Here is a 15,567-nt window from a genome sequence, read left to right as displayed (position 1 = left end):
ACAAACTCTTCTCAAGTTCAAGAGTCAAATAGACCACAACACAATAATTTTGGGTGATTTTAACACACCTCTTTCATCACTAGATAGATCTTCCAAACAAAAGCTGAACAAAGAAACTACAGAACTCAATAATTAACAATCAATAACTTAGATTTAACTGACATATATAGACTATTTCATCCTTCAACGAGAGAATACACTTTCTTCTCAGTGGCACATGGATCCTTCTCTAAAATAGACCATATAATATGCCGCAAAGCAACTCTTAGCAAATATAAAAAAGTAGAGATACTACCCTGCATTCTATCAGACTATAATGGAATGAAACTAGAAATCAATGATAAAATAAGAAATCCACTCCAACACCTGAAGTCTAAATAATATGCTACTGAATGAACAATGGGTTACAGAAGACATCAAGAAGGAGATTAAAAAATTTTTAGAGGTGAATGAGAACACAGATACAACATATCGAAATCTCTGGGACACTATGAAAAGCAGTTCTAAGAGGAAAATTCATTGCATGGAGTTCATTCCTTAAAAGAAGAAAAAATCAACAAATAAATGACTTAACATTACATCTCAAAGCCCTAGAAAAATAACAACAAATCAACACCAAAAGCAGCAGAAGACAGGAAATAATTAAAATCAGAGATGAAATTGAAACAAAAGAAAAAACTGAAAAAAATTGAAAGAAAGAAAAAAAGAAAACTTCAGACCAATGTCTCTAATGAACATAAATAAAAAATTCTCAAATTCTGGCAAATTGAATACAAAAACATATCAAAAAGATTGTGCACTACGATCAAGTGGGATTCATCCCAGAGATGCAAGGTTGGTTCAACATATGGAAATCAGTAAATGTAATTCATCATATCAATAGACTTAAAGATAAGAATCATATGATCATCCCAATAAATTCAGAAAAAGCACTTGACAAAATACAGCACCCCTGTATGTTCAAAACACTAGAAAAACTAGGGATAACAGAAACATATCTCAACATCATAAAGGATATCCATGCTAAGCTCCACGCCAACATCATGGCCTGGTTGATATTGGCAGTCCCTCTAAAAACTAGAACAAGATAGGGATGCCCTCTATCACCACTTCTATTTAACATAGTTCTTGAAACACTGGCCAGAGGAATTAGACAGACAAAAGAAAAAGGGATACACATAGGAAAAGAAGAACTCAAATTAGCACTATTTGCTGATGATGTGATTCTATACCTAGAAGACCCTAAAAGTTCCACCAGAAAACTTCTAGAACTAGTAAATGAATTCAGCAAAGTAGCAGGATATAAAATCAACACCCATAAATCAAAGGCATTTCTGTATATCAGTGACAAATCCTCAGAAAGGGAAACAAGGAAAACTACCCCATTTACAATAGCCTCAAAAAAAAAAAAAAAAAAAAAAAAAAACACTTGGGAATCAACTTAATGAAAGAGGTGAAAGATCTATATAATAAAAATTACAGAACCCTAAAGAGTCAAAGAAGACCTCCGAAGATGAAAAGATCTACCTTGCTCTTGGATAGGCAGAATTAATATTATCAAATGACCATACTTCCAAAAGCACTACACAGATTTAATACAATTCTATCAAAATCAATGACATTCTTCATAGAAATGGAAAAAGCAATCATGAAATTCATCTGAAAAAACAAGATATCCAGAATAGCTAAAGCAACCCTTAGCAGGAAGAGTGAAGCACATGGCATCACTATACCAGACCTATATTACAGAGCAATAGTAACAAAAACAGCATGGTATTGGCACCAAAACAGACTGGTAGACCAATGGTACAGAATAGAGGACACAGAGACTAACCCACAAAATTACAATTATCTTATATTAGACAAAGGTGCCAAAAACATGCATTGGAAAAAAAATAGTCTCTTCAACAAATGGTGCTGGGAAAACTGGAAATCCATATGCAACAAAATGAAATTAAACCCATATCTCTCGCCAGGCACAATACTCAACTCAAAATAGATCAAAGACTTAGGAATAAAACCAGAGACCCTGTGTCTAATAGGATAAAAAGCAGGCCCTAATCTCCATCATGGGGGATTAGGCCCCAACTTCCTTAATAAGACTCCTTTGGCACAAGAATTAAAATCAAGAATCAATAAATGGGATGGGGCTGGGGTTGTGGCTCAGCAGTAGAGTGCTCGCCTGGCATGCATGACGCACTGGGTTTGATCCTCAGCACCACATAAAAATTAAAAAAAATAAATAAAGATATTGTGTCCATCTAAAATTTAAAAATAAATATTAAACAATAAATAAATAAATGGGATGGACTCAAACTAAAAAGTTTCTTCTCAGCAAAAGAAACAATCTGTGAGGTAAAGAGAGAGCTTACATCTTGGGAGCCAATCTCTACCCCTCACACATCAGATAAATAGAGACTAATCTCTAGGGTATATAAAGAACTCAAAAAGTTAAACACCAAAAAAACAAATAACCCAATCAACAATGTGCCAAGGACCTGAACAGACACTTCTCAGAAGAGGATATACAATCAATCAACAAATATATGAAAAAATGTTCATCATCACTAGCAATTAGAGAAATGCAAATCAAAACCAATCTAAGATTTCATCTTATTCCATTCAGAACGGCAACTATTATGAAGACAAACAACAATAAATGTTGGCGAGAATGTGGGGGGAAAGGTACACTCATATACTGCTAGTGGGACTACAAACTGGGACTGGGACAGCCAATATGGAAAGCAGTATGGAGATTTCTTGGAAAATTGGGAATGCAACCACCATTTGACCCAGCTGTCCCTCTCCTCGGTCTATACCAAAAGGACTTAAAAACAGCATACTACAGGGACACAGCCACATCAATGTTTATACCAGCACAATTCACAATAGCTAAACTGTGGAACCAACCTAGATGCCCTTCAATAAATGAATGGATTAAAAAAATGTGGCATATATACAACAATGGAATATTACTCAGCAACAAAAGAGAATAAAACCATGGCATTTGCAGGTAAATGGATGGAGTTAGAGAAGATACTGCTAAGTGAAGTTAGCCAATCCCAAAAAGCCAAATACCAAATGTTTTCTCTGATATAAGGAGGCTGATTCATAGTGGGGTAGGGAGATGGAGCATGGGAGGAATAGACAAACTCTAGATAGGGCAGAGGGGTTGGGGGGAAGGGAGTGGGCATGAGGTTAGAAATGATGGTGGAATGTGATGATCATTATTATCCAAAGTACATGTATGAAGACACAAATTGGTATGAATATACTTTGTATATAACCAGAGATATGAAAAATTGTGCTGTGTATGCGTAATAAGAATTGTAATACATTCCACTGTCATATATAAATTTAAAAAATTAATTTTAAAAAATAAGGAAAAATGCTTTAAACAGCAGAAACTCAGTGAATAATTTATTGAACTAAACTACAGTTAGAAAGATCAAATGGTATTATAATCCATTCCCGTAAGATATCAAAAATTTCTATACTAATAAAGTATCAAATATGGCTCAAAATTACATTAAATTTATACCATTAATCAGGAATTTACAATTAAGCATTTTAATATTATTATTAAATTAATACTGAAAACTAGGAGAAATAATTTATCAACCTTCAAATGTTTATATGTATAATGTTTTATCTATTGGAGAAAAAGTATGCATTTCAATGTTGAAACAAATCAAGATAAGTATAACTAAAAAGGGCATCAAACCTGATTTTTGGATTGTTGCATCTTATCTCTGTGTTGATGTGCTTCTCTGTTTGATGATAGAGCAGGATCTTGCTGAACTGCTCCCACTGGAGTAGGCTACAACATAATAACAAATGGTATTGATATAGACTACTTTAGAAATCTCTTTTAAAATTGTTTCTTTAGCCACTTAAAAGGATCAAGAAAAAAATAAAAGGGAATGTTTTATAAAACATTCAACAATAAGATTCTTTTAAATGTCTAAAAGCACACTGTATTATTTAAATAAGTACTATTTAAAATTTTTTTTTAATATTTAAATGCAGAGCTGGGGTTGTGGCTCAGTGGTAAAGCACTTGCCTAGCATGTGTGAAGCACTGAATTCAATCCTCAGTGCCACACAAAAATAATAAAATATAGGTATTCATGTTCATCTACAACCAAAAAAAATAAAATAAATGCTTCTTAAAATATTAATTTTGGGGGACTGGGGACATGGCTTAAGTAGTAGCGTGCTCGCCTGGCATGTGTGAGGCACTGGGTTTGATCCTCAGCACCACATAAAAATAAAATAAAGATATTGTGTCCACCTAAAATATAAAAAATAAATATTTTAAAAATATTAATTTATACATAATATATATTGCATTAAATATAAATATATTTTATATTAAAATATTAATTTTTATATCCACAAAAGACCTTCAAGGGGTTGAGTTTGTAGCTCAGTTGTTTGCATGTAGCTCAGAGTGCTTGCCTAGCATGTGTAAGGCACTGGTTCAATCCTCAGTATCACATAAAAATAAATAAATAAAATAAAGGTATTCTGTTTATCTACAACTAAATAAACATATCTTTTTAAAAAAAGTACTTCTAATGATGTCATAACTTTTAGGTTACTTTTTTAACAAAAATGAAGATTTATTTTAATGCATAAACAGAATAAATTATTTTAATAAAATTAAAGGAATAATTTTTTTAAAATAAAACTAACAAAATCACTTATTTTCAATGTTTGAAATTTTTCAAAAGCTCTCAAATTTCAATGTATTACACAGTAAGCTAATCATGAAAATATATTATACAAAAAAGTATATCTGAATCTGGGAGCAGTGACACATGCCTATAATTCCACCAACTCAGGAGGCTAAGGCAGGAAGATCACAAATTTGAGGCCAGCCTTGGCAAGTTCAAAGCCTGCTTGAGCAACTAAGCCAGACGCTGACTCAAAAAATAAAAAGGGCTGGGGATATATAGCTCAGTGGTAAAGTACCTCTGGGTTCAATCCCCAGTACTGTTTAAAAAAAAAAAAAACTAGACTTGATATTAAGAACCAAATCAGGATGAAAAGTCAAAAATAACTCATTGCTCGAAAAAGCAGGTAGTCCAAACATAGGACTTTCACAAAATGTAAGGAATAACATAATATCACCTAAGAAATGTCCCAAAATGGCAAACAAAATGAATCCTCTTTAAAAATTACTTTTTCTCAACTCATCTAAACTGAAGGGTCCGCACTGCTGTTAGAAAGAAAATAAATACTATAAATAATGTTTTACTATATACCATACTCACCAACTGTTTACCAATCCAGTCATATTCATAATCAAACATATATCCTTTTCGATCAAACAAGTCAGTAAAAAGCTTTCTTAGGTAGTCATAATCTGGCTTTTCAAAAAAATCTAACCTTCTTACATAACGAAGATATGTTGCCATTTCTTCTAGAAAAGAAAAAAACATATTCTGACTACATTTTTATAAAACATTCAACAATAAGATTCTTTTAAATGTCTAAAAGCACACTGTATTGTAAAAACATGAAAAATGTAGCAAATTATATTTCAATTTAAAATTTTCTGAGTTTGATGACAACAAAATAAAAAAGGGAGAAGAAGAAAGGAAATAAGGACAAAAGATAAGTGAGAAGTTTAACCACTATTTTTGCTTCATTTTATTAGCAAAGATAAATATTCTACTTTATAATATTTTTAATAGAAATCTTGAGCCATAGATGCTAAAACAGCAGCTTAATAATGCATAATTATTTAATCTTTATATAGCATCATACTTAAACATCAATTTAAACATTTAAGCATCAATTTAAACATTTATTTTAAACATTGGTGGGAACTTACTTATATGAAAGCATTTGCACCAGATTGCTGGATTTCCTTTAGAATCAGTGACATACACAAATTGACCAATAGGGGATTCAAATTCCTAACCTTGGCTATGAGTGGTATTTTAACCAACTGAGCTAAAAAGGCTAAAAAAACACCTCAAATATAAAACACAAGAGCAGAGTATAAGTCTTCACTTAATTTCTGGTCAGATGAGCACAATTATTCAATTATATACAAATTTCAGCATGTCAATATAAATCCCAAATGTATTAGGTACACACTTTTTTAAAGGTCATATTTTCCAGGAGGAAAAGAAGTGGGAAGGAAGACATACAAAGCAACAGGCAAAATGGTGAGTAAATAGTAAAAATTAGTATCACCATTCCGAGTACAGAAAGTGACTATAGAGACGATGGGATATCAATTTTCTCCTACCTCTGACATGGAGACCTAGCTGCTTTTCTGCTACAATTCACAGGCAGTCAGTAAAAGAATGCTACTCATCCCAGCCCAACAGGCAACAATAGTGGTGCCAGGTGACCTTCATCACACAGTGACTCTCACTATTCCACTTTCTGGCTAATTACTTAGCTAAATTACTTAATTACCTCCATTTTCCATTCTGAATTTTATAATGACAGTCAGCCAATCTGCCTACACCTAAACTGCATCAACCAATGTTTACTTAATTTTCCATTTCCATAGGTTACAGCAAGAAAGAAAAAACATAATTGAAGTTTGCTGACAATGAATAATAAGCATGCTTTTAAAAAGGCTCAAATTATATTGAAATTATCACCACAATAATAATCCCAGCATTGTACGGGAGAACCAATTAATATTGGAGTGAGACAGGAACTCAGTTCTTGTATCTTCAAATTCAGTTCTTTTCACTTAATATTGCTGCACAAATCACAGTAGGTATTTTAGTACATTATTAATAAATTATTCTTATTTCTCAACTGATTTAGAAACTTTAAATTTTTGTTAGTTTAATTAGAGTTGCCATAAATCTACCAGGAAAAACAGTACTTGCATAAATGTATACAGCTCTCCAATACAAAATTAGCCTAAAGCTAGTAAAGTTAGTAAGATTTTACTGTACTTTGAAAACTAAATCAAGTACTACTTTGAAACTAAAATTTTGAACCTGACACTGAGAACTATGCGACTAACACTGTACACTAAAACTTTATATTTGGCATTGGTTAGCAAGTATTTTTAACTTAATAAAAGTATGCCACTAAAAAATACTACTTCAGCTGGTATTTGTTAATATTATTAATCAAGGAAATTTTCTTCTGTTAATATCATCTTGCAAAAGCAAATACACAAACTGTCCCTGTGGTCCATGCATCAATTGTTGACAACTTTTAAATCACAAATTGCTCACCTTTTTCAAGGCATGAAAAAAATGTATCTATAAACTTTAGCAGCCAAAATGAACCACTTATGGTTTTCTGTGTAGAAACACATTTATCAATTAGCATTATTTATTACCTGGAAAATTTTCACATAACACTTCTATTGGTGTAGCTCGTTTTGTATCTCCAATTTTCTGATATCTCTCTTTTAATGTGTCAGCCTAAAATGGAAAAAAAAAATCTTAAGAATGTTGTAATTTTCAAATTATTAGGTTATAAAAACAGACCTTAATATATATATTAATATTTTATAAAATTCAATAAGGAAATATAAAAACAATTACCTTTAAGCCTTGCCAAGGAAGACTGCCTCTCAGAAAATACATGAACATATGACCTAAAGCTTCTAAATCATCTCTTCTACTTTGTTCTAAAATAGAAGAGAAACATAATTTTCACTTTTCTCTATCAGTTAAGGATGCAAGAATGAAGAACTGATTTTTTTAAATATGTGTAAACTCATTTCCAAATGTTCAATATATAAATACAAAATACAGATCTAGTACCATGTCTAAGAGGCTTTTACATAAATATTATTGTGTATTTTTAAAATATGCCATTATAACTTGTTAAATGCTATTGTAGATTTTTTTAGCTGCTTAGGTATGTATTCATGAAAATACAAGCCAAGAGAAAAGGGGTTCCATGGTCAAAGAGAGTCATGTTAAAGATTTCAAATGTGACATATTAAAGGTTCTTTAACTTTATTAAATTTATTTTACCCTCCATTTCCTAAACTTACATGAGTTCAAAATTTCCATCCCAATACTCTCCATTATTAAACACAATTAGTATTATGTGTAATATATTTGAGGAAACAATTGTGTTTGACCAACATTAACAACTCTTCCACTACAACCAAAACAATACTATTAGAACAAACTGTCATTTTCAAATGGTTGTTTTTGTTTCAGTAACAAAATGTTGGATAGCACATAGCTGAATGATAATCACAGACTGACTTAGATACTTATAGATATTTGCTGATGACATTTCAATGTTTTGTCCCTAAAGTTAAATATTAAAGATTTCTTAATGTTTTAAGATAATACAAGATGCTGACAAATAATGAGAGAGAAAAATACTTTGGTGAAGAGATGTTTCCATGCAAAATATTTTATCCAAATGAACAATCATACTATGTAAGCAATACTAAGTGCTTTCAGAAAAGCACTTTTTCAAGTATGGCTCTGAAGTAAGATCAGGAAAAAAACACTTTAATTTTTACCATGCACTATCATAACATTCTATATGTGATATCTACAACATCTGCTAAGGTTTAAAGATACATATTTTTGTTATTATTTAATCAATGTCCATCCTCCCACCAGACTACACATTGTAAAAGAGCATGTCTCTCTTGCTCATCATTCTTAAAACCAAGTATGATGGCTGGTACATAGCAGGCTCTGGGATTTTAGGTTGAGAATCATAAGAATGAAAAGTCATTCAATCAAAAAATATTTCTGAACTCCAGCTGAAAATAAAAATAATCTCTGAAACTTTTCAAAAACTCATGAGAAGGCCTACAGCTGGAGACTGATTCCTTGGGTCTAAAGTGGAGAAATGTGCATTTTTACAGCTCAGCACATGATTCTAAAGTATAGCCAGATTTGATAACCACTAGAAAAGAGACCCCTTTGACTAAACCATAATTTGCATGATAAGAGTAAAATTGGCTAAATTTCTACACCTGCATAACTACAACCACAATCAAGAAGCATTACTAATACTGTAAATACTCTTTGTTAATCTCCTTCTCACCTACAACCTCCAGCCTCAGGTTACCACTTATCTGCTTTTGTCATTATAAATTAGACTTTATTTTTTATAGAGTTTTACATTAATGGAATCATACAGGATAGACTCATGTATAAATTCTTTCACTCAATATGTTTTCATGAGTCATTTATGGTATTCCATGCTTCAATAGTTCTTTACTCCCCACCCCCAGGCCCATTTAATATATTTTTTTAATTTTTATTATTTGTTCTTTTTAGATATATATGACATTAGAGTATATTTTTCATATTATACACACATGGACTATAAATTATTCTAATTGGGATCCCATTCCTGTGGTTGTATATGATGTGGAGTTTCATTGGTTGTGTAAAAACATAGGAAAGTTATTTCTGATTCAGTGTACTATCTTTCCTATTCCCCTTTGTTTAATCCAGTGAACTTCTGCTGAACAGTACAGCACAATATATTTAACTATTCATTACTGATGGCCTCTGAGGAGCTTCCAGTTTGAAGCTACTGTGGAAAAAAGCTGTTACAGATATTCTTACAAAAGTTTTTGTGTGGATATATATTTTCATGGGTGAAATTATGAGGTGAGTATTTATGTATGGGTGTTAGGCACAGTATCATGGCATCTTATGGTAAATGTAGGTTTAAATTTATAAGAAAATACAGAACTTTTTTTTTTTAGACATTGATGGGATTTTATTTTGTTCATTTATTTATATATGGTGCTGAGAATCGAACAAAGTACCTTACGCATGCTAGGCAAGCGCTCTACCATTGAGCTACAGCCCCAGCTCCACAGAACTGTTTTCTAAAGAGATGTGTCATTTCATATGCCCAATAATATACAAGAATTTCAGTTGCTTTAAAGCTTGTACAACATTTAGTGTACTTGGTTTTTAAATTTTTAGCCATGTTAGTAGCTGTGAAATATTAGCTTATTGTGATTTAATTCACATTTCATTGGTGGACTGATGTTTCATTGTTACTACTCATCATCTTTTTGTGAAGTGTTTGTTCAAGTATTTTGCTCATTTTGAAAATGAGAATGGCTGGGGTTGTGACTCAGTGGTAGAGCGCTTGCCTAGCATGTGTGAGGCACTGGGTTCAATCCTCAGCACTGCATATAAATAAATACATGCATACATACATACATACATACATACGATAAAGATCCATCAACAACTAATAAAATATTTTTTAAAAAAGAAAATTAGATTACTTGTCATAAACTTGTAATAGTTCTTGTTATACTGTAGATACAAGTCATTTTCAGATGAAATTTCGCAAATACTTTTTGAGACTACAGATTACTTTTCATTGTTGTATTTTTTAAAAAAATATTTATTTTTCAATTGTAGTTGGACAAAACACCTTTATCTATCTATCTATCTACCTACCTACCTATCTATTTATTTATTTATATGTGGTGCTGAGGATCAAACCCAGGGCCCCGCATGTGTTAGGCAAGCGCTCTGCCACTGAGCCACAACCCCAGCCCCTCATTGGTGTATTCTTAATGCATCGTTAAAAGAAGTTTTACATTTTAATGAAGTTCAATGTATCAGGTTTCTCTTTGTATTCATGCTTTTTTATGTCCAATAAGAACTCTAACTACTCTCCAGATTATAATTATATAATATATAAACATAATTATATATTATAACGTATATTATATTTTCTCCTATTATTCTATTAGTTTTACAGTTTTGGTTGTTACATTTCAAGTTATCCATTTTGAAGGTTTTTGGTTTTAATTTTGTTTTGCTTGTAGTGTGGGGTAAAAGTTTAGATTCATGTTTTCCAATGTTGATACCTACTTATAATGCTTATTGACAAGACTATTCTTTTTCCTTGAGTTGCTTCAGCATCATTCTCACAAATCAATTGACCTGTCTATGGTCAATTTTAGGACTTTATATTTTGAACCACTTATCTATGTCTGTATTCCTATCATTACTATTGAAAATAAGTAAAAGAAAGGAGAAAATAATAATAAAGGAGAAAATTAACAACCAAAAAACAGACAATCAATAGGAAAAAAACAATGAAGCCAGACATTGTGATGCTCGCCTTTACTCCCAATGACTCAGGAGGCTCAGGCAGAGGATTGCAAGTTCAACTCCAGTCTCAGTGACCTAATAAGACCCTGTCTCATAAAAAATAAATAAATAAATAAATAACTAGAAGGGCTACAGGGAGGCTGCATTCTTTGTTGCTCTGTGACCTGGGATTCAAGCAGTAGGAATACTATTTCTCTACAAGTTATTAGAAGACCCGACAGCTGCTCCCGCGCAGGAATCCTGGCCACTGTGCCCTCACAGGTCCACAGGACTCAATGTCAGTGCAGGACCCCTGGCTATAAACCCAAACAGGAATTCTACAGTAGCTCCCACACAGGACTTCCCGCCACAACTCCAGTGTGGAGCCCCATCAACCAACATGGGGCTCTCCTGGTCGCCTCCATCCTGGGATACTGCAACCAATACCATACTTCCCTACACGTAGTAGTCTGCACCTGGGGATACTGGACAGGGTCTGGAGACAGCCAACACTGCACACCACAGAGCTACATCTCTGAGCACACCACCACCCGGCCCGACCCAACCTGACACCCCATTGCTGAAAGCAGCTGCCTACATCTTGGGACACCTTTGTCACCATCTTTACTTGGGGCAACTTCCAGCTAGGAACACTGACAGGGGCTTAGAAGCATTATCAAGGTACCTATAGTCCCCAACTTTCCCCTCTCCCCAGCAACCACTAACCAGGCACAGTGCTGTGGCTACGCAGCCCACTGTAGCTCACAAAGCCTGGCCCTAAATTGCCCAATATAAAAGAGCTCTCCATAACAGGTGTGCAACCCCCAGAGCGTAGCCCAAAAGATCTTCAGAGAGAAGGTTCTGGAATGGGAGGTAGAAAGGGAAGGGGTGAGAGATATACAGTTTAGAGACTAAATTAGAGACCAGGAATTTGAGGTCTACAGGAGATACAAGGAGATAAGAAGACCAGGTACCCACATCACACCAGCAGACCCCGAAGGAGATCCTTGGGGTGCAGTCTCCCACTGGGGACCAGCAAGTGCTATACCCCACCTGCAAGAGCTCTGTCCCCAAGACCAATCCTTCTACCCTAATAATCTAACCATTCTGAGAGTGAAAATACCAGCAAACAACAGAAAACCTCGCCTATTGGATGAAAAGGAAAGCAGGAAAAAAACTGAATTCCAACAAAAACAATCCTTGTATTTTCCTTTGAAATGTTTTGTTTCTTTCCTCTTTTTTATTTCTTTCTTTTCTCTATCTCATCTCTCACCCTCACATCCCCAACATTTGTGAAACCAAGTACTTTTCATGAATTAGGATACCAAGGACTTGGATGCCTGAATAGTATATTACGGTTGTGTTGTATATTATTTTATCTTCTATTTTAACATTTTTTATTTTTCTTAATTTTTATGTTTGTTTACTTTCTCTATTGTCTCCCCCACTTACTTGTTTCCCCAAAATCACGTTCTCTCTTTTAACCTGCTAATAGCCAACATTTTTAGATTCCTCTTTCATGCTTTCTAAGATCTAATAACTGTATATGCTCTATATCCTACCTCCTTAACATCTCATTCTACACCCCACCTTACACCCCAGTTCTCTCTTTGTCAACCATCAGAAACTGTAGACCCCTTTGCAAATCTACTATTTACATTGTAGATAATTATTGAACTCAACATTTCTATATACTGTGACAAAACTATAAACATCTTGATAGGAGCTATCTGTTTTAAGGCTAGATATTCTTTGTATTGGGATCTGTTACTATTGATCTCCCCCTGAAAGGAGAAGTATTGGACACTATACGCCTACGTGGTAAAAACTGTGACAACTCAGACCCACAGCGCTAGAAGGGAAGACCACAAAAAATATGAAAAAACAAGGGAATAAAGTGCCCAAAACAAAGACACTACATTATCAGAATTCCCAGCCAGCACAACAGAAGAAATGACAGAGAAGGAGTTCAGGATGCACAAAATTAAAATATTCTGTAAATTAAAGGATCATATAAGAGAGCAAATGCAGGCAACAAAAGACCATTTCAATAAAGAGCTACATAAGCAAATACAGGAAGCAAAAGATTACTTCAATATGAAGATAAAGTTTCTTTAAAAAAAACAGAAATTCTTGAAATGGAGGAAACAATAAACCAAATTAAAAATTCAAGAAAGCCTCACTAACAGATTAGATCATTTTGAAGACAGAACCTCAGACAATGAAGACGAAATATATAATCTTGAAAATAAACTTGACCACACAGTGAAGAATGTAAGAAACCATGAGCTGAACATTCAAGAATTATGGAATAATATAAAAAGACCAAATTTAAGAATTATTCAGGGAGGCTGGGGTTGTGGCTCAGCGGTAGAGCGCTTGCCTAGCACGTGCAGGGCCCTGGGTTCGATCCTCAGCACCACATATAAATACAATAAAGGCATCGTGTCCAACTACATCTAAAAAATAAATAAATAAATAAATTGGGCTGGGGATGTGGCTCAAGTGGTAGCGCGCTCGCCTGGCATGCACGGGCTGCTGGGTTCAATCCTCAGCACCACATAAAAGTAAAATAAAGATGTTGTGTCCACTGAAAATAAAAAATTTTAAAAAAAGAATTATTCAGATAGATGAAGGCATAGAGTTTCAAACCAAAGGAAGAACAATCTATTCAATAAAATAATATCAGAAAATTTTCCAGACATAAAGAATGGATTGGAAAATCAAATACAAGAGGCTTCTAGGACACTAAACGTACAAAATCACAACAAATCTACACCAAGGCACATTATAAAATGAAAATGCCTAGTATACAGAATAAGGAGAGAATTTAAAAAGCCACAAGAGAAATAAATCAGATTACATATGGGGAAACCAATTAGAATATCCTGGAATTTTTACTAAGTTCTGAAAGAAAAGGGATGCCAATCAATAATTTTATATCTAGCAAAATTAAGCATTTGATGACGTAATAAAAACCTTCAATGATAAACAAAAATTAAAAGAATTTACAACTAGAAAGCCTGCACTACAGAACATCCTTGGCAAAATATTGCATGAAAATCGGCACAGGGAGGTACTACACTAAAGGAAAAACCAATCAAATGAGAAACCAAGTCAAATATCAAAAATGGCTGGGAATACAAATCATGTCTCAATAATAACCCTGAATGTTTATGGCCTAACCTCACCAATCAAAAGACATTGACTAGCAGATTGGATTAAAAAAAAAAAAAGTCCCAACAATATGCTTCCTGTAAGACACTCATTTCATAGGAAAAGAGCCACAAACTAAAAGTGAAAGGTTGGGACAAAACATACCACTCACATGGAATGTGAAAATAAGCAGGGGTTTCCATCCTCATATCAAATAAAGTAGACTTCAAGTCAAAGTTAATCAAAAGGGATAAAGAAGGACATTTCATACTTTTTAAGGGAAACATACATCAACAAGACATAACAATTATAAATATATATGCCCCAAACAATGGAGTATTTACATTCATCAAACAAACTGTTCTCAATTTTAAGAGTCAAATAGACCACAACACAATAATTCTGGATGACTTAAGCACACCTCTTTCACCACTGCATAGATCTATACAAAAGCTAAAGAGAAAAACCATAGAACTCAATAATACAATCAATATCTTAGACTTAATAGAATATTTCATCCATCAACGAGTGAATACACTTTCTTCTCAGCAGCACATGGATCCTTCTCTAAAATAGATCATATATTATGCTATAAAGCAAGTCTTAGCAAATACAAAAAAGTAGAGATACTACCCTGCATTCTATAAGAACATAATGGAATGAAATTAGAAATCAATGATAAAAAATAGAAGCTACTTCAACACCTGGAGACTTAATAACATGCTACTGAATGAATAATGCATTGCAGACGATATCAAAGAGGATATTAAAAAACTCTTAGAGGTCAATGAGAACATTGATATAACATATCAAAATCTCTGGGACACTATGAAGGCAGTACTAAGATGAAAGTTCTCTGCATGTATTTCATTCCTTAAAAGAAGAAAAGGTCAACAAATAAATGACCTAACATTACATCTCTAGAAAAAGAATAACATATCAACACCAAAAGCAGTGGGAGACAGAAAATAATTAAAATCAGAGCCAAAATCAATGAAAGCGAAACAAACAAACAAATTGAAAAAATAGACAAAACAAAAAGTTGGTTCTTTGAAAAAATAAATAAAATTGATAAACCCTTAGCCATGCTAACAAAGACCAGGAAAGAAAATCCAAATTACTAAAATCTATGATGAAAAGGAAATACCACAACAGACACTATAGAAATGCAGAAGATAATTAGAAATTATTTTGAAAACCTGTACTCCAATAAAATAAAAAATATCAAAGGCATCAACAAATTTCTAGAGTCATATAATTTGCCCATATTGAATCAGGATGAAGTACACAAGTTAAACAGATCAATTTCAAGCAATGAAATAGAAGACGCCATCAGAAGCCTACCAACCAAGAAAAGCCCAGAA

At 33.3% G+C, this 15,567-nt stretch overlaps 1 protein-coding gene across 10 annotated transcripts in view; it reads right to left on the bottom strand.

The window, feature by feature from the left end:
• Csnk1g3 (casein kinase 1 gamma 3) overlaps positions 1–15,567 on the bottom strand; it is a 108,766-nt gene that overhangs the window by 22,526 nt on the left and 70,673 nt on the right. For 6 of the 10 annotated variants that reach the window (XM_027949304.3, XM_071612214.1, XM_071612212.1 and 3 more), the window contains exons 7-10: positions 7,538–7,623; positions 7,330–7,414; positions 5,279–5,427; positions 3,725–3,820 (exon numbers count right to left, since the gene is read on the bottom strand). In XM_027949304.3, coding sequence (XP_027805105.1) covers positions 3,725–3,820; positions 5,279–5,427; positions 7,330–7,414; positions 7,538–7,623 — 416 coding nt within the window. The remainder of the gene's footprint in view (positions 1–3,724; positions 3,821–5,278; positions 5,428–7,329; positions 7,415–7,537; positions 7,624–15,567) is intronic. The other 4 variants (XM_071612213.1, XM_071612216.1, XM_071612219.1 and 1 more) reach the window with 1 other exon arrangement.

The sequence above is a fragment of the Marmota flaviventris genome, chromosome 5 (genome assembly GCF_047511675.1).
Source record: "Marmota flaviventris isolate mMarFla1 chromosome 5, mMarFla1.hap1, whole genome shotgun sequence".
NCBI classification, from domain to species: domain Eukaryota; kingdom Metazoa; phylum Chordata; class Mammalia; order Rodentia; family Sciuridae; genus Marmota; species Marmota flaviventris.
Note: the sequence above shows the minus strand (reverse complement) of the source record. Positions and strands in the feature narration are given on the sequence as shown.